Source organism: Somniosus microcephalus, chromosome 5 (genome assembly GCF_052327205.1).
Source record: "Somniosus microcephalus isolate GS21.2 chromosome 5, FLI_Smic_1.0, whole genome shotgun sequence".
Taxonomy (NCBI): Eukaryota; Metazoa; Chordata; class Chondrichthyes; order Squaliformes; family Somniosidae; genus Somniosus; species Somniosus microcephalus.
Window position 1 is genome coordinate 297772253 of NC_140991.1, and position 20496 is coordinate 297792748.

Genomic DNA, 20496 nt, shown 5'->3' on the forward strand with positions numbered 1-20496 from the left:
ACGTTCAGGTCAGGGCAACATCTGTGGAGAGAGAAACAAAGTTAATGTTTCAGGTCGATGACCTTTCATCAGAACGGGAAGAGGTTTAGAGATTTCACAGCTTTTAAGCAAGTAGAGAGCCAGCAAAAAGGGAGAGGTCTGTGATAGGGTGCAAGGCAGGCATGATTAAATGTCAAAGTGATGGTGGTGCAAGACCAAAAGGAGGTGATGAGATAAGTATAGAAGCAAAAGATGGGTCCCATGCCCAATCTAACCTCTGTCCTTGGCTTCCTATACCACTCCAATGAAGCTCAAAGCAAGCTACAGGAACAGCACCTCATCTTTCTACTAAGCACTTCACAGCCTTCCAGCCTTAACACTGAGTTTAACAACTTCAACCACCCATTTTCTCACCCAGCTGCTGGGAATGGAGGATGGCTGCACTGGAGCCACAGGGAGTGGTAGAGGAGTGGGCTAGTGTTTGAGGTGAGGATCCCACACAGCCGGCAGGGTGGTCCACACCTCTGGGGTCCACCTTCCTCTCTTCAATCACATTCCCGGGCCACGGTTAACTTCCTATCTTTTAGATTTTCCCCCGATTCCCTCCTCTTGTGCCATTTGGCTGTAACTACCAACACCTCCTCTGGACCCATCTTGTGTTTCCAGGCTCTGTATTTGCTTAAAAGCTGTTCATCGCTAGCATCTTCCAGTTCTGATGAAAAATCATCAACCTGAAACGTTAACTGGGTTTCTCTCTCCACAGACACTGCCTGACCAGCTGAGTGCTTCCACCACTTGCGGTTTTTATTTCAGATTTCCAGCATCCACAGTATTTTATTTGTCTTAAGTTTGGTCAGTGCCGTGCAGGTACAAATGTTGAACAAAATTGTGACTGCAATCAGCAAGGAAATGATATCCACAGTTTTATGATTCAGGGTATCATGCCTGCATTATGACTAATGCCATACTGACTTGTGACAGTTACAGTGACATTAGAACTGTTGAGATGAGGCTCCAGAGTGTGTTCCACTAATGTGGACTCCAATTATCTGGACAGTAGTGGATAGTGCTGGACTAATTGTGGCACTCGAAGTAATGTGGCTCAAGGGCAATTCTTCCTCCATGGCCTTCGGTGACATGGAACACGACTCAACTAATACTGTCATTTTGGAGCATTCCAATGAATACTTCAGTTTCCAACCAATTTAAATTTCTGCTTCTTTCAGCTGGAACCCCAAGTGTCTTTATCAATGAATCATCCTATTCTATAAAGTAGCTTTCCAGAACAGTAGATGTTCATGAGCTCTGCAGCCTAATCTGCAAAAGGTTGTGCACATCAGGAAACGGTTTGGTGTACATAATGCAAAAACATTTTGAGGAGGTTAGTTAAGTAATTCATGGCAAGGTGTGAAATTCTTGCAACTGGGCACTGCACTGAATCCACCTACTTCAGCATCAGCACACTTAAAGCAAAGGAATCACTCAGATTATGAAATTGATTACTCGAACGTTGGAAATCACTTCAAGATATTGATTCAGAACAGGGTCATTATGTCGCAGGGGGTGCCACATGAGCACTGTTACTTCAGTACAACACAAAGCTGTTAAAAGAAACAGTGACCTAATGCTTAACCCTTTTGGGTGATCTTATTTGCATGTTTAAACAGGTAACAGTTTCCTTGATAATGTCAGAGTAGATTGGGCCTATACTCTGGAGTTTAGAAGAGTCTAAGAGGTGATCTCATTGAAAAACACAAGATTCTGAGGGGTGCATGACAGGATAGCTGCTGTTCCCCTGGCTGGAGAGCCTGGAACTAGGGGGCATATTCTCAGGATAAGGGGTCGACCATTTAGGGATGAGATGAGAAATTTCTTCACTCAGAGGGTTGTGAATCTTTGGAATTTTCTACCCCAGAGGGCTGTGGATGCTCAGTCATTGAGTATATTCGAGGCCAATTGATAGATTTTTGGACTCTAAAGGGAATTAAGGGATAGGGAGATCGGGCAGGAAAGTGGAGTTGAGATCAAAGATCAGTCATGATCTTATTGAATGGCGGAGCAGGCTTAAGGGGCCGTATGGCCTACTCTTGCGTTATATTAGATCATCGGTTGAATTCCTGGATTCCAATTCCTTAAGCATAACCCATACAGCCACCCAAGTTGCAGGTTCCACTAACGGGGACATTTCTAGGTACTCCCACTGGAGAAAAAAAGAGGCTAGAGTAACATTCTGCACAAAGAATCTAAGGAAAACAGGTACAGAAAAAGGTCACGATTAAACAAACTCCAATTCCCTTTGTTCCAAAATATATATGTTTCTAAAACCCATTTAAACAGGTCAATGGTTTTCACTGACAGATTAGGGCCGAAGATCAAGTTACAAACCAGGGTGTTTTATATTGGCAGAACTTGAAGGGTCAGACTGAGAGAAACTGGAAGTAGCCATCATGTCTGAAAGCACAGTAAAGGGACCGCCTCTACGACTTGCACACGAGCTATCCCACCATGCATGGAGGGTAACAGATTAATAAATTCCTTAATGAAACAGCCCTGTTCAAAAAATGCTTAGATAATATTTTGCAAAGTACAAATAATACAAGCTAGCAACTTTTTAAATCAACTTCTACTTGCAATGCTGTAATATAATGAAAAATACAACACCGGTCCCCATTTTACCCTCAGCTGCACAGTTTTGAAGAGGAGAAAAATGATGTCAGAGAAATTCCAAGGCTAGCACAACTGTGGTTTTAATTCTACTGCAATGAAAATACAGAATTTGTACCATTGGGAAATCGAGGTCCCATGTGCAGCTTGTCTAAAGATCTGCTAAGCTATCAAGAACAAAGTTCAAAAGATTGGTTTTGCTCACCCTGTCCAGCATTCCAACAATGTACTTAGTATCACTGAATGGTCCTATCTCCTCATAGCATTTGCCGTAAACAATGGTCAAAGCTTGTAAGCATAAACACTTCATATTCACTTTAGGAGTAAGCAAGAAGCGATGATACAACTCATTGAAAAATTCATACCTGCAATAAATGCACACATTGAAAAAATGGTACAAGGAGGAAAATATAATTAAAGCAGAGAAATCTGTTACAAGGACTCAGGCTTACGATCTCTTGATTGCACCAGTCTCTTCATTTTCGCCTTCTTCCAACAACAGACGTAGATAATAATCTCCAATTTTGATTTCATCTACAAGGCACTCGTACTTAACCTGAACAAACGACAAAATAATGGGCATCAGCACTGAAAATTCCCCGGACCAATTAAAGGCAGCATCATATGCAATATTAGACAAAGCCGACATTACATACATCCACTCTTCCAAGAGGAATGACACACAAAACAAAAGAAACACGTGCAAAAGAGAATACAAAATGGATAACAGTAGAATACCCTTCATCACTTAGATAAAGATTCTGGACATTTTCACTATTTTTAGCTTGGTCAATGTTATGAATTGTGTTCAGTTTTAGTGGAAGCTTAGGGAATAATACATCAAAAAGATTCAGCTAAAGGGAAACGGTCTTTTCAGCCGTGATTTTTTTTTTTTTTTTTTTTAAATTTGTGAGCTTTTACACACACAATTAGTCAAAAGTTAAAACCTTTGTAACACCAATGAAAATGTCAAGATTTAGTTTACCTTCCAAGACTAACTACCTACAAATGTAGAAACACAAACCACAGCAAAAGTAAAATCTTGAAGTTACAGGAGGACATTTCAGTTACAACCAATGTTAAAATCTGGTTAGTGGCAACATGGCCCAATTCAGCTTGAAACACATCACTCACTGGCTGGCAAGTGTTAAGTGATGCATTAAGAATGAATGGAGGGGCAATATAAACTAAATGGGACAGAGACACCTGGGGGATCACATACACAAATCTTTGAAGGTGGCAGAGCAAGTTGATGAGGCGGTTAAAAAAACCCACAGGATCCTGGGCTTTCTAAATGGAGGGTATGATTGGCAAGATTATCTGGAGACAAGTGGGACGAAACTTTGCCTCCAGTGGTGACGGGTCGACACTTTCAGACTCCCCTTTTTGAAGGGGAGTTGGCTTTGAAGTGGACATGTCTTTTTGCCAAAGCTCCTCACGAGAACCTGAATTAAGCAGTTAATGAGTTAGCCTGGTATACCACATTTGACTTGAACCAGTTGATCGGCATAACTTAAACTGCCCCATACCCATTCTTCAACCACACTAAAAGCAGATGTCCATCATATAACTGATTAGAAAACGGAGATGTGGGAGAACTGTTGGCAGGTGTTATTCTAGAGGCCAGTTATTGGAACACATGTTCTTGTAGCCAGAGCTCAGCACTAAATTGTCAGCTTGCCGCAGAGTCAGAAAGTGGAGTTCAAGCCCTATTCCAGGACTTAAGCACATAATTTAGGCCGACATGTCAGTGCAGCATCGAGGGAGTGCTACATCGCCGATGGCGCCATCATTCAGAGGAGGCATTAAACTGCTGGTTCAGGTGAACACAGATCTCTGGTCTCCGACTGTCCTGCCAGTGAAAACTGGAAATATCCTTAGACAGCTTTGTATATTGGCCACCTTCTGACAGAAAAACAATTCTCAGCCACAGCAGACTACTCAATATGATTAACCTGTTCGAGGCATGATGCAACTCTGCCATCATCACACATTATGATATGGAAGCCAATGTCTATAGCAAGTAAGAACTGTTACAAAAATTCATCAAGTCTGTGATTCCTTTCCTGGACATGTACCTGTACCAACATTTTTATTTTAAGCCCTATCCTCTAATCAGGTTAACACTGCTTTCAGAGGCCTCACCTCAGCAGAGTTCACCTGACACCGTTATCTCCAAACCCATCTGGCCAGATCCATTGCATTTATTTTCCTGATGCAATTAAGCGGCTGGTCAGAATGGTAGAACAAAAACTTAGCCAGAGTTGAGTAACTGCACAGTAGCCATAATATTTTGTCCAGCAGTAACAACTTTAAATCCTACTGAATTTTTGTTAAGATTGATAGAATACAATAAAAGGAACAAGATTACAATAACAAGGAACAACTGGGTTTTAACAGCTTCAACTAAAAGTGTCATTTTCTCTTACTTCAAATTCCTGATGATTCCAAGAGATAACACTAGAAACGCCCAGCTCTCGGTCGATGTTAAAAGCCCTCATCTCTGCCTCAAATGCATCTCTTAATTCTTCTCTTGTTTTGTAATTCCAGATTAAGTTAGATTTGGCATGATCCATTTGAAATCTATGGGGGGGGAAAAAAACACATAAGAATCTGCTGCAAACGATTTGAAAATGAAATTCAGAATGTTAACTATATTTAAACATCATTTCCTACAACTAATGCATCAAAACTAAGCTAACTACAGACAAGATATACACTCATCTCCATTTATAGTACAGCTGTACAATGCATGAAAGAGCTTTTCAATATATGGCCAGACTCAGGGTCCCTGAAGCCTCTTGAAAGCACCATGTAATATTAGCCACAAAAAAAAAACCCCACATACAATCCCCAGAGGAAAAAGGTTTGATAAAGTTCAGTTTCCCTATTGGCAGTACATTGACACTGGGCGATTGCAGGGTCAGCCTGTGCTGTTGTGTGGCCCACAGCCAAACAGTTGATACTGATACAGCTGACTGCTCAGGCTCGCATGTAAATTGCTAATTCAACAAGGCACCCATGTGAGCTTATCGCAGTACTAGTCAGTCAGACAGGAGTAGGAAGGTGAGTAGGGAAAATAGCAGACATTTCACCACCACCTCCTTCTCACCCCTAGTAAAAATGAAACAAAAAACAGTTCAAAATGTAAACAGCCTTACTTATAGTAGAAGAGGTCCCAGTTTGCTTCTATTTTAATCCTTTGTCGTCTTTTTCTTAAAACAACTGGTTTTTGGTTGGGATTCTATAAATCAAAGAAAAAAAATCTGCTTTAAAATCATTTCATTGATGCAAATATTGACTTCTGCAGCAAACAAGGTTACAAGTATTTGTGGAAGCAAAGTACAGAACACAAGACAGCTCAAATACTCCAATTTGGATGTTTAATGCTTGTGTATTTAAAGTTATACTTTGAGTTGGTGTTTTCTCGTAAGAGTATCATGATTGACCTATCATAACCTTAGATGGCTGAAGTGAAATTCAAGACATGGAACCTAAAAATAAACACTACAATTAAAGGGATTATTCAATTTAAAGGCTTCAGACGTTCAGAGTCCATGTATGTATAATTCAATACTCTGAACAGTGAAAATCATTTGACATACTGTCCTTTTTACATTTTAGCTCCATTCAGGACCCATGTGGTCAGGATCTTCACCACCCACAATACACAAAGGAACTTGTTCTGAAGGACAATTTTCCTTGATTAAAGGGGGAACACACAGTTGAAAAAGGGACAGTGACTGAGCACTTGGGACAAATATGAACTGATCGGAGACAGACAGCATGGATTTGTAAAGGGTCAGTCATGTTTAATGAGCCTAGGTAAATTTTTGAGGTGGTAACTAATGCAGCAGATATGGGAGCGTCTATGGATATCAGTTATATGGACTTCCAGAAGGCGTTCGATAAGGTTGCACATAAGAGACTGAACAAAAATGAGTGCGCATGGAATTGGAGGCAACCGACTGACATTAGTTAGAAAGTAGGAGATACGGAGTAGGCATAATGGGTATGTACTCAAATTGGGAGAATGTGACTAGTGGTGCTCCCCAGGGATTTGTACTAGGGCCTCAGCTTTTCACTATATTTAAAAATGACTTCGATTAAGGAAGAGAAAGCAGTATATCAAAGTTTGCTGCTGACAGTTATGTCGCACACTAAATAGTGTAGATGGAGCAGAAAGTTGCAAAGGGACATTAATAGATTAAGTGAGTGGGCAAAACGGTGGCAGATGGAGATCAATGTGAGGAAGTGCGAGGTCATCCACCTTGGGCCCAAGAAAGATAGATCAGAGTATTTTCAAAATGGCGAGAAGCTAGGAACTGTGGAGGAGCAGAGATACTTAGGAGTTAAAGTACAGAAATCACTAAAAGATGTTGCACAGGTTTAAAAAAAATATTTGAAAGGCTAATGGAATGTTGGCCTTTATCTGGAGGGCTGGAAGACAAAGGAGTGGAAGTTATGGCACGGTTATCCAAAGCTCTGGTTAGACCCCATTTAGAGTACTCTAATTCCAGTACAAGTGCTGGAAAATGGGATTAGAATAGATAGGGCTTGATGGCCGGCGCAGACACGATGGGCCGAAGGGCCTCTTTCTGTGCTGTAGAACTATGACTATGCGTACTGTGTTCAGTTCTGGGCACCACACCTCAGGAAGGATATACTGGCCTTGGAGGGGGGAGCAGTGCAGATTCACCAGAATGATACCGGGGCTAAAGGGGTTAAATTATGAGGATAGGTTGCATAGACTCGGCCTGTATTCCCTGGAGTGTAGAAGATTAAGGGGTGATCTGATTGAGGTGTTTATGATTGAAGGAGTAGAGAGAGAAACTATTTCCTCAGGTGGGAGGGGGAGGGGTCCAGAACAAGGGGCATAGCTGTAAAATTCAAGCTAGGCTGTTTAGGGTGATGTCAAGAAGCACTTCTTCAAACAAAGGGTAGTGAAATCTGGAACTCTCCCCCTGGGGCACGGAGATTGACATAGGGCTGAAAGGTTAGAGACACAAGGTGCAGCTAGTCCATACAGCAGTCTGTAGACCAGGATTTTTAAGTAAAATAATAGTTAAATACAGTAATAAGGCACCATATCTTTGTCACATCCTCTTGAAAATAAAGTATTACAAAGCTAACTTATCTTGATGATCACTGAACAAACTAAATGTGGTGATGCTTTACAGATGTGTGGATGCACCAGCAATTTGTGGAATCTAGATACAAGTCAGAACATGGACCACATAAAGCTTAGAAAGTGAATATTCAAATCAGCTCAAATAACCAGTTAAAATGTCAGAAAGCCAGATAGCAAAAATTACCATTTGCAAACAACGACACCAACTACTGAATGCAAAAAAAAAGGGCTGGATTTTCCCATCTGGTGGCTTGCTGCAGATTAGCAGCACTCCTGATGCAAAATTTCTCAGATACCTTTCTTCATTTCCCCTGTAACATAGGCATCTATTGGACCTCTTACTGTAGAACCTGAAATGCAGCTGTTGGGAAATTTGCCCAGAGTGTGGGGGTCATTATTTGGAGGGGTTTTTTTTTTTGGGGGGGGGGGGGGGGGGGGGGGGGGGGGAAAAGAGAGAGAAGAGGAGATGATGCGGGGAGCAGGTCTACCAATCATACTCTGAACACATGGAATAGTTTCACAGCGTCAGGATTCAAGTTGCATCTAATGCACAAGGTTTATTGGACAAATATATTTTTTGTAGTTATCAGTCCTGCTAGCCTTATCCCAAGTGAGAATAACACATCCTCTCAGTGAAAGGACCCACTTTAGGAGAGGAAACAAAATTTCATCACAGATCAGCATTTTCACTGGCACATCCTCTTTCTTGGTCCGCAGCAGCAGTTTCCTGCACAACACCTTTTTAAAAAATACTATGAGGAGAATTGCAGTGATGGGGACAGCCATTTTAAAATAATTACCAACAGGTAAAGCGCCACAATTGATCACCTAGCTTAGCCTCGAGTAAAACCCAGCCCATTATACAAAGAGTAACCACACCAAGTGCAGACAAGTTAAGTCAACATGCATGGCCACAAGCCAACAAAAAGCAGCTTTTACTTACCAGATTGTTCCTGTCCTGCTTTTGAATCAAGAGAGAACACAATTTTTGGGGGGTGGGGGGGGGGGGGGAAAAGAGAACAAAGTAAACTTTAAAAGCAAGAAACCACCATGTTTTGTAGACAGCAATGGTCAGTGTTTGCTAATACAAATTGAGAAAAAACCTCTTAATTGAAAAGCATTAACAATGCAGAGTATAATGATTGTCCATTTTCTGGGAGGAGGGGGGAGAAATATATCTCCTCCCCATATAAACCTGTCAAATAAAATGCAAAGTCAAATTTATGTAAATCCTTCAAACCTTAAATGCTTTACAAGCAATAAAATGGTCCACAAAGGATTTCATTATTGTTTTATATTAAAACAGGCAACGTCAGTTTAAGCTGTACCATTTTCAGCCTTGCAATCAGTTCACATGAAGTCCCTGTCCATGACAATATTGAAACTCAAATATGCCATGAATGGTAACTTGCAATCTTACAGCACAGCAAGTGGCCATTCACCCCATTGGGTCAGTGCCAGCTCTTTGAAATAGCTATCCAATTAGTACCACTCCCCTGCTCTTTCCCTTCAGCCCTGCAAATCTTTCCTTTTCAAATATATAATGAAATTCCCTTCAGAATGGGACTACTGAATCTGCTTCCACCACCCTTTCAAGCATTGCATTCCAGATCATAACTCACTAAGCAAAAATATTCCTCGGCTTTTCACTGGTTCTTTTGCCAAGTATCTTAAATCTGTGTCCTCTGGTTACTGGCCCTCCGGTCAGTGGAAACAGTTTATCAAACCCCTCAATGCTGAACACCTCTTAAATCTCCCCTGAATATTCTCTGTTCTAAGTAGTCCAATCCCAGCTTCTCTGATAACTCCACCAGAAGAGACTAGGTAGCTTTGATGCATTTCTTTACTTAAAGTTTTAGCAAATCATTAATTTCATTTGCAAAATATTAAGAGTACAATAGATAATTTTTGGGCAAATTTAATTCAAGTGCGCCATATTTAGCAAAAGTTAGAAAGACTTAATTTCACTTACTAGTATCTTATACACCTCCCTTTTTAATCTTACAAAATCTGTGTCAGAAAACTGCTGTTAAATTATGTTCTGTTCCAGTGACCTTATAAAGAGGGAGCACCGATCACAGTTTATCATTCCTATTCGTATGACTGAAGCAGAACTGCAGATGTTCACAGGTGAATTCTACACAAAATGTCTCCAGGACACTTCCTAAGGTCTGGGCACATTCATAATTTAGTAAATTCCAATTGGATCTATGAGGAATCGATCTTTAAACTCTAAAGATTCCAGATGACAGTACAGCCGTTAGTTTTATCCATGGATTAGTCCACAGATAATCTGGAACTCTGTATTAAATCATAGCAGGAGTGTCAGGAGAAATGACCTATTAACAAGGTAACATCACACAAGAGCTGTAGGAAAAGCTGCAGTAAATCTGAGGTCGCAAGGGCACGAGCGAGTTGGGGGGGGGGGGGGGAAGGGAGAGAGGGGGGAGGGAGAGGAGTGAGAGCACAGGAAGTGGGGGGGGGTAAAAAAAAAAAAGGGGAGCCGGAGAGCCAGCCAGCGGGATAGAGAGCGAGAAGCTTGAACTCACTACCCGAGAAGCAAGTGCCATCACTGAGCCAGGTGTGAACACTAACTAGTGTTTGGAGAATCTAATTCACCATCCCCGCATGTTTGACTGCATGTAGTTGAATGAAGAAGTTGTTTTTAAAACTTGTTATGGAGCACAAGTGTAACATATTGGGCAAAAAGTATTCAAAATTGGTAAGCAGCAAATAGTTTTTCTCACCAAAAATACTTTTTCCCCCAGACATTAATAAATTGGTCAAGTACATTTAGCTAGATTCTTCATTTCCCACAAAATATTACACAATAACCAAAATCCTCTTACCTCCTTTTGAACAATGCCCATTCTGTCCCTCCAGTGCAACAGAAGTAAATCAACCTTTTCTTTGGCAAATTTTTCTACCTCTTTAGCAGCTCTTCCAGCCCGTCGTTGCCACTCTGGAACCTTACCAAATTTACCATATTGATCCTGTTGAAATTCAAGTAAACTATTGAGAAATACACAGCACATACCCGAAAAAGAAAGTGCCTGCAGGAAATTAGTTAGAAGTCTCCATTTTTCAAATTTTACTTGAAAACAGGGTTAGCTCAGCTCAGATAGAACCATTAAAACACAGGATACTAAAAGTCCTGTATTGGGTAAAAACTAGTGCGCTTCAAGGGATAAGATTTTCTATTGGTGCAGAGGAGGGATGGTTGTAGGCTTATGTCTCATTGCAATCAGCTCCTGATCTGACCCTTATGGAACAATAAGCCAAGCCTGCAGAGAGGGGGAAAGAAATTGGCAGGTGGTTCCTAGTGGTCGGCTACAGGCACTCTGGGAGCTGGTCACTGGCCTCCTTAGCTGTAGTGGTCAAACCAAGGGTGTAATAGTAAAAAGAAACACTTAGCACATTCCTTGAAAATTCCCTTCAAGTTTTAAAAAAAAATTCATTTGTGGGATGTTGGCAAGGTTGGCATGTATTGCCCATCCCTAGTTGGTGGTGGGCCTTCTTCTTGAACTACTGTTAGCGGTTTATACAACGGAGTGACTTGCTAGGCCGCATTAGTGGGCAGTTAACATTGGTGTGGGACTGGATTCAGCGTGCCCCCCGATTATCAAAATCCACAAGGCCTTGGACAACGTGGACTACTTTCTATACCTCGGGAGCCTACTGTCAACAAGGGCAGACGTCGACGACGAAGTCCAACACCGCCTTCAGTGTGCCAGTGCAGCCTTCGGTTGCCTGAGGAAGAGAGTGTTTGAAGACCAGGACCTCAAACCCAGCACTAAGCTCATGGTCAACAGAGCAGCAGTGATACCTGCCCTGCTGCATGCCTCAGAGACATGGACCATGTACAGCAGGCACCTCAAAGCACTAGAGAGGTACCAACGCTGCCTCCGCAAGATCCTGCAAATCCATTGGCAGGATAGGTACACCAACGTCACTGTTCTTGCTCAGGCCAACATCCCTAGCATCGAAGCTTTGACCACGCTCGATCAGCTCCGATGGATGGGTCACACTGTCCGCATGCCCGATAGGAGACTCCCAAAACAAGCGCTCTATTTGGAGCTCCAGCACGGCAAGAGAGCCCCAGGTGGGCAGAGAAAATGCTTCAAGGACACCCTCAAAGCCTCCTTGAAAAAGTGTAACATCCCCACCGACACCTGGGAATCCCTGGCCCAAGACTGCACAAAGTGGAGGAGAAGCATCCGGAAAGGCGCCGAACACCTCGAGTCACTTCGCCTGGAGCAAGCGGAAGCTAAGCGCAGGCAGCGCACGTCAATCCAAGCACCCCACCCACCCACCCGCCCCTTCAACCACCGTCTGCCCCACCTGTGACAGACTGTAGGTCCCGCATTGGACGCATCAGTCACCTGCAAACTCATTTTTAATGTGGAAGCAAGTCATCCTCAGTTCCGAGGGACTGCCTAAGGAGGGGGGACTGGATTCATATTTAGGCCATACTAGGCAAGGATGACAGGTTTCCTTCGCTAAAAGGTGGAATTTGACTCTCGTTCTCCAGATTATTGGTCCAGGCCTCTGAATTACTGATCCAGTAACAATCACTACACTACCGTCTTTCTGGGTGACTAAAGTACTTCAGTCCCATTCTTTCCCCAGCTCATCTCCCATGATCTCCCCTCTTTCAATGAGTAATTTTCTCTGGAAGAGGAGAATTTCTATGCTGGCGACACAGTTTGAAAATAAGCCCCGCTTTCCCCTACTTACTGTTGCAATTTTTACATTGTCCCGGATGTGCATCCTGTCGATATCTCTTTCTGGTACTTGCTCTGTGCTATCAAGGTATGCTAGTAAACCTGTTGGCTGAAAACAAACAAAAAATATTTCGGTGTAAATTCCAAATGTTTCCAAGTTATTAAAATTCCTCAAAGTCAGCTGATTAATAATTAATACCGAGAAGCACACGATTATACAGAACACAAATAGGCAATAACCAAGATTGAAACACCCAAATGATATGCAATCTTAAAATCACCTACTTCTGATGAAAAAAACCAGAAAACCCTAAAAGTATTACTGATTGAAGTATCATATATGTTTTAAAAACAATGTTTTCCTTTTTTTCTTGTAATGGGTATTAAAAAAGAGAACAATGTTGAGATGCACTTTAATCTTTTGATACTTAATATACATTAGACAAGTACCACAGCCCTGCACAAGACCTGATTAGTGATGCAGTATTTTAGGTCAGGTGAAGACACAGGTTATTTGGCTGCTATTTGATTGAGATTCGATCAATATATCCCATCAGCATAGAGGCAAAAAAGAATGCTGGCTCAGCAAGACGACCCAATGAGCAGCTCAGCCATACCGTCCAAGGTGGTCGCAGGTGTGACCAGGCTGTGCGGAGTTAACTAACCTCAACCAGGGCAGCAATTAGGGACAACAAATGACCTCAGCAATCCAGTGTTCGGGAGGGAGGCAAAAATGGCCAAGATTCTTGCTCCTGATCACTATCCAGCAAGTGTGCATGTGTGGATGTCTGGGACAAGATCCAGCTTAACATACTGAGATAGCATACACTGTCAAGCTTCACTTGAATAATGAGCATGGGGGAAGCAGGGTACAAGAGGATAACAAATTCCATAAAACTGCACCATCGCAAGGAGTCAACTCCTTCAGGACACAAGAGAAAACTGGAGGAAAGAAAAGTGTTGAACTCTAAGCTAGCCAACTGCTGATATAGTCCGAGCAGAAACCAGGGTTTCCACCAAACCTGAAATGTCAAATCTCTTCTGGAGCACAGTCCCAAGCTATATTGTTCAACAGAAAAGACTAGACATTTTTATGAATACAAAATTTGAGCCAATTGTGTAAGTTACCACAATGTGTTCACAAGATGGGGGAAATGTAGGAATCAAATAAAAAAAAATGAGGAATAACTAAGGGCATGTGAAAACGTAAATGGAAGCAGCTACATCCATCAATAACGGAGGAATTAATCAAATCACTTCAGTTTTTTTTAAGAAAACATTTCAGCTGCCAACTTGGTTTCTACACCAAGGTGAGGACTCACTACTTCAAATAAGATTTCAAATAATAGAGATAAAACTAGCATTGCCTCTATTTGAAATGCTCCAACGATGGAGAAGATCAGAGAGGCAGAGAGAGGAGAGACCATAGAGAAATTTGATGGTGAAGATAAGAATCTAAGTTGATTCTCTGGGACAGGGGAAAACAATGGAAAGGGACAAGGAGACTGATTGGTTTGCCCCTTTGTTCAGGTGAGGGCACTAGCTGTGGCATTCAGGATGACTCTGTTGACTATGGAAGCAGGGTGTCCTGCAAGGAGCAATCCAGCCAGTGATAGATTGGTGTTGTCAGCACCATACGGAGAGAGACAATGCTGTAGAGGTCTTGGCAATAAATCAGATATGGGGGAAGGAAGACGAGCTCAGGGTAGGTGGAGGATTCCACACTGAGCTTAGCTGAGGTGGCAGCCAGGGAGGTAAACAGAGTTAAGGCTGGAGGTGTGTTGGGGTTTGGGGGGAACCAAATAAGATAACTTCAGTTTTACAGACTAAAAGCTGAAGGAAGTTTTGGCTCATGCAGCTCTTGATGTCAGATTGGCAGGTAGAGACTGTGGCAACAGTCAAGGAACCAACAGAAGCAGCGATGAGTTAGAGCTGGTTGTGTCAATGAATCCCACGATTTCAGACATCAACAGACAGTACGTAAATGAAAGAGGAAGGGGCCAAGGATGGACTTGAGGTACACCAGAGAAGACTGTGCATGGACAGGAGGAGAAACCGGTAGTGGCAATGTGAAACCTACAGTGCAACAGGTAGAAATGGAAGGGTTTTGATTCATCAGCTCTTCCCTTTGCTGGGCAGCATATTTTGTTTGCTTTACCACATGGGAACATTGAGCTGTTACCAATATTTGCATATCTCTTGCTCCATAAAACTCCCATCTCTAATCCATCTGCTTTCGTTGCCTCGTTTCTGGGATGAGCTCTTCTGATGAAGTTACACACCTGCCTCCTAGTCCTGTTATAGCCGAACCCCAGATTAGGTTAAACCTGATCATTCTGTCACCAGCAGTGTTAGAACTTCCATTTCCTATGTTACCTGGGACATTTACAAATACCAGATCAAGATGGGCAATGCTTCTCCTTCAAAGTCATACATTACATTTACCAACTGACTCAAAACCACTCCAAGTTTCCCACTTTATTTGGTTGATAGAGGGGTCCCATTAAAATAACTTTCCTCATCTCATGCACCTTTATCATTCTCTTTATAGAGCAAAATGTCCTCTTCCTGGTGTTGACTGGGTGGTCTTTAGCATCCCCCTAGTGCTAGCTTGGAAATTTTCACGAGATTTTTAATCAAAGTAGTTCATTAAGTAATTTACTCCCTCCCATAGATCAACTACATTCACTTACCAAGTGTCTGACCTATACTGTTACACCATCTCATTTTCTGACCACTATCCCACTGAACATTGTATTCAATTCTATCCTCTGTTTAGACATGATATACTTCCACCACGTTGCTATTCGCTACAGCCACAATAGCCTCTGGTTCTGGCATTCATATATAAACATCTTATTGTAGATTTGCCTCCACTCATGTCTCCTAGTGTCTTATTTTGTGGTCTCCAGTACATGCACATTTCTTTGGGTTTGCATCCATGCCCATCTGCTTTACTACCTTCTACCTTATCTAACTGGTCTGTAGCCAGTTTAAAAAAAATTAATTCCCGCTAACAAAGCTGGGATATATTGCCCACCCCTAGTTGCCTTGAGCTGGTGCTTGTGAGCCACCTGCTTGATCCGCTGCAGTCCATGCGGTGCAGGCGCTCTCACAATGCTGCTAGGTAGGGAGTTCCAGGATTTTGACGCAGCGATGAAGGAGGAACAGCGCTACATGTCCAAGTCAGGATGCTGCGTGACTTGGAGGTAATGGTATTCCCATGCACCTGCTGCCTTTGTCCTGCTAGGTGGAAGAGGTCACAGGTTTGAGGTATTGCCAAAAATCCTTGGCAAGTTGCTGGAGTGCATCTTGTAATGGTAAGGTTGGCGAACTGTCTACCACACATATAGCTACCTGCTTTCCTTGAGGAAAGAATCCCTTACAATTAGTGTCTGTGACCGAGACCTTTGACCGCCATGGTCTTTGTCTAAGCTGTCCTCTACAGTAACCTTTTCTTCCAGGACCCAGTTTCTTTCAGTAACACTGGACAGTGTCAGTTAGTGATTTCATGGGTAGCTTCACAAGGCATTCTTAATCTTTCCCCAAATTTAATGCATTCAGTATCCCCATTTACCTTGGCTTCCCTCAGCAGTTGACTCCATACATGTCACTGGTTATATTAGTCTCCAGCTCCTCTCCCTGATGTTACTCGAAGTCTAATGTTAGCCTGACCGTATCACTGACCTGTGAGATAGCTCACCGACCAAGAGTAACACTATATAGCAAACATAAAATCCCCTCATTTTTGTCCACCCGTGTAAATTCCTGTATCTTGCCAAGACCATAACCATTTATTTAAGCTTACTGAGGAGATAATTATTGTATCTTTTCACATCGGTCTGTCTTGTTCATGACCATTCTGCAGCAAATCTCTTTCATGGCCTCCACCTTTATTTTCTTTCCCTCTTATGCTGCTTTTAGTCTATTTTCTCCCATTTGCCCTTTAGTTGAACTTACTCATTTTTGATTTTATTGCTTTCTAGTGTCCCTCTAATTTTTGCTTCCTAAAAGGTATTTTTAAATAATGGCTTGCCTTAGTGAACCCCTTTATTATCTGTTCACACAGGAGCTTCTCTTACAGCTTGGTGTCTCTCCGGTGTCGTGCTTTATTAAAAACACAAATTTTCTGCAGCCACTGTCCTTTTAGTGCCAAAAAGAAGTTTGTTGATTCCTCAGATCCTTACTCCCTTTGTTTAACTAATCACTGACCCTCCAAGCAGCTCTTGAAGCTTTGCGGAGTGCAGCTCTCATGGTGAAGTATTGCACTACAGTATTTTGCTACCAATATTCGGGCCAGATATCAACAGTTCCCAATGGAGTCTATCACTCACCTTTATATTATGCAACTTCTGGCTTTTGGTATGCTTGGATTTCTTGAGCTACTTTGCAATCACGGGAACCTTCCAGAGAAGCTGTATTTTTGTATTTGCATTCTAGATATGGTCACTTTACCAAAGATGATACCACATTATTACTTCATTTATTAATACCCCCTCATCAACTAAAATTAAAATCGAGTGTTGCACTCTCCCTTGTTGATTCTCTCACTGCTTTAAAGCACATCCTTCATCAGCTGTATAAGCCAGGGGTCCTCCATTATGGCAGATAACAGCAGACCCATTAAATGGCAATATTCCTGCCAGAACATTGTCCCGAACTGCATTATCAGGGCCCTACTGGTCCCGATGTTATTAAAGCAGTCTGGACTAAGTTTTGAAGGCAACCTTAAACTATGAGTTAGAAGTGCTGCACTGGGACCCAAACATGGCTGTCTGCTGCAGTGACCAAGTGTCTTCAATAGAGCTTCATCAAGGCTCAAAAAAAAAATAGCATTCTCCAAGACTGGAGACAAAACCAAATTCAGCTGCGAGGGGTGGAGAAAGCATGGTTTCGGTCAAAACTGATCTGAAAGAGGCAGATATGTGTGATTTCCTTCTTCGGTGGCTCAGTTTACACGAGATATGCCGAATGTTTAGCACAAATCTACAAGTGTACAAAAACGTCTGGGAAACATAGATCATTTAAAATTACTTACCAAAATGCGTTTCAGCAAATTCAATGCTGTTGGATTTTCTGCTGTCCAAAGACCCACCAAATGTCTACTTAATTGCCTGAAAGAGCATCATTTTTTTGTTAATGTTTTAATAAAAGAACCTGGAAGTTTAGTAAACAACGCTCTGGTAAAAATATACATACCTATTAGTCAGCATACGCTGATCTGCACTAATTGTAAACATTGATGTATGCAAATGACAGGGTAGAGCACCTTCACTCAAGGCAAGTTCCTGCATCTTTGTAGCAATTTCCTTGTCACCTTCCTTGTTGGGAACAAAAGTAGTTTGTTTTGTTTTGTAAATGTTTTTTCAGTAAAGTGAGATGCAACGATGTTGACAAATTAAAAATCCCCCCCCCCCCCCCCCAACTATCAATATCAACCAACCATTCAGGTCAGGTACTCCTAGAGCCAGATACAGGGTAACATTCTATGATTCAAAGATAAACGTCACTTGAACTGGTGAACTATATTGCTACAATCAGATCACTATATGTCACTGAACGTTATACAGGAAACTTTTTTTTATCCGGCACGGATGGGACCGACGTGGTGCCGGTTCATCAAAAATTCCGGATAACCGAACGCTATAGTAAAAGATACGGAGCTGAGAGCTCCGTATAAAGCAACAAACCCTCCAGCTTCAGAACGGGCACAAGTTGCAAGCATCTCTGTCGCTTAGCAACAGTTGCAGCCACACCCTTGCACAGCAACAAATGGAGTAAAAAAAAGTTACTTGAACCTACTCCTGAATTTTGCCAGTTAACCGACATGTCCGGTTATTTAGGTGCCGGTAAATCTAAAGTTTCCTGTACTCTCTCCCCTTCCAAGTTAGTTTGAATCCAGACTAGAGAAGAATTTACTGTAAATTGGTTTAAATTTTCAGCCAGCACAAGTATCAGTTCAGATTAGTTTTCTAACATTTCTGGAAGTAGGGCAGTATTGTTTCAGAAAGTGAAAACTAGATGTTCATAAAGAAACAGCAGTCAGTTCCCCCCCACCTCAACTATAAGAAGCTACTTAATTCATCATCTTGAACTTATTGTACAATTCGGGGACAGAGTACAGGGCATGACGTTCTGAAATCTTTATCCTTGAACAAAACGATGCAAGCCTCCTGTTGTCAGCATGCAGTCCATCTCAAGGACACCGATGCCCAAGAAACAGAGCTGCGATTCTGAGAGCAAGGCCCAAGTGGGAGGATGTCCGAGTTGTTCATGCCAGGGTTTTGGTGAACAAATCACCAGTAACAATGTATAGGGAACATCTGTGGAGAAAACCATTTCCCTTCCCGCTTGATGACTAACGAGGTGAATGACTAGAATGTTTCTCCATCTATAGATGTCTTGATTGCTGTACATTAGGTTTGAGAATTTCTGCAGACCGAGCAAAATAACCGGGCTCCCCTCCGTCCTCACCATTAGTACACTGGGCCAAATGTCTACCTTAGAGAAGGAACCCATCAGGTGATGTATGGAATATGTTTTCAACTTTTTAAAGAGGACAAAATTCTCATACTGAAGAGTTCAAAAACCAGAACAAATTAAAAAATTAAGAAATTATTAGTAAATGAATGCATGCAGAGAAACTTCATATAATATATAGAATGCAAACTGTCAGAGCAAACGATAACTTGCATTTATATAGCGCCTTTAACCTAGTAAAATGTCCCAAAGCGCTTCATGGGAACGTTATCAGACAAAATTTGACACCGAGCCACTTAGATATTAGGACAGTTGACCAAAAGCTTGAGATCGGTTCTAAAGGAACATCTTAAAATAGAGAAAGGTAGAGGTGGAGAGGGAACTCCAGAGCTTAGGCAGCTGAAAGCACAGCCTCCAATGGCGCAGTGAAGAAAATTGGAGATACGCAAGAGGCCAGAATTGGAGGAGCGCAGAGGTCTCGGAGGGAGGGGTAAGGCCATGAACGGATTTGAACACAAGGATTAGAATTTGAAATTCGAGGCATTGCCGGACCTGGGATCAAAAAGGTAGGTCAGTGAGCACAGGGATGATGGATGAACAGGACTCGATGCAAGTTAGGATACAGGCAGAGTTTTTGACAAGCTCAAGCTTATGGAGGGTGGAAGGCCGGCCAGGAGAGCATTGGAATAGTCGAGCCTAGAGATAAAGGCATGGATGAGGGTTTCAGCAGATGGGCTGAGGCAGGGCAGAAATGGACGATATTGGAGAGAGGTGAAAGTTGGCAGTCCAGATGGTGGAGAGGACATGGGGTCGGAAGCTGAGCTCAGGGTCAAACAGGACTGAGGTCCAAGGTTGCAAACATTCTGGTTCAGCCCGAGACAGTACCCATGGAAGGGGGTGGAGTCAGTGACTATATAATTGGAGAAAATTTATGCTCATCCAATACTGGATGTCATACAAGCAGCGTGACGAATCAGAGGTAGTGGAGGGGCCGAGAGACACGGTGGTGGTGAGGTAGAGCTTAGTTATGTATTCACTAACACTTACCTCTATAATAGCTTTCATAACTAATCCAGCACCTTTTACAATAGCCATGGAAGGGTGCTATGAAAAGAAAAGTAGTTTAGGTAAAATGGATTACAAAACACCATCTTTAAACATGGACACACGAGTCCCTCAACTCATGGAAAATAATTACCCACTTAGTAGGGTGTATATATTATTATATATACACAGATATACATACACATATAGGTCAAAAGGAATTGGCAGGGGCCAACTGGATCAATACTTAAGAATTTTAATTCAAGAATCATGACAAAATAGGCAATCTTGCTCCAAATTCTCTGTACATCAGAGTAGCATAATCCATGGAGAAAGTTAGATGTCAGCGATTTCCAACACCTGTAAAGCTACCAGTACTTCAGCAACTCGACCTCAACCATATTTCTGTACCAGTGGGAAACACAATTTGCCTTCGTGGCCCTCAACTGAATTGTGATCTGTGAGCTAGGTAGA

The 20496-nt window shown here is 42.1% G+C and overlaps 1 protein-coding gene across 3 annotated transcripts in view; it reads right to left on the reverse strand.

Moving 5' to 3' along the window:
• dnajc13 (dnaJ homolog subfamily C member 13) overlaps nucleotides 1-20496 on the reverse strand; it is a 168518-nt gene that overhangs the window by 83913 nt on the left and 64109 nt on the right. For 2 of the 3 annotated variants that reach the window (XM_085989204.1, XM_085989206.1), the window contains exons 16-25: nucleotides 20026-20082; nucleotides 17698-17819; nucleotides 17537-17612; nucleotides 12512-12607; nucleotides 10624-10767; nucleotides 8718-8735; nucleotides 5805-5887; nucleotides 5073-5226; nucleotides 3096-3199; nucleotides 2849-3008 (exon numbers count right to left, since the gene is read on the reverse strand). In XM_085989204.1, coding sequence (XP_085845330.1) covers nucleotides 2849-3008; nucleotides 3096-3199; nucleotides 5073-5226; nucleotides 5805-5887; nucleotides 8718-8735; nucleotides 10624-10767; nucleotides 12512-12607; nucleotides 17537-17612; nucleotides 17698-17819; nucleotides 20026-20082 — 1014 coding nt within the window. The remainder of the gene's footprint in view (nucleotides 1-2848; nucleotides 3009-3095; nucleotides 3200-5072; nucleotides 5227-5804; nucleotides 5888-8717; nucleotides 8736-10623; nucleotides 10768-12511; nucleotides 12608-17536; nucleotides 17613-17697; nucleotides 17820-20025; nucleotides 20083-20496) is intronic. The other variant, XM_085989205.1, reaches the window with a different exon arrangement.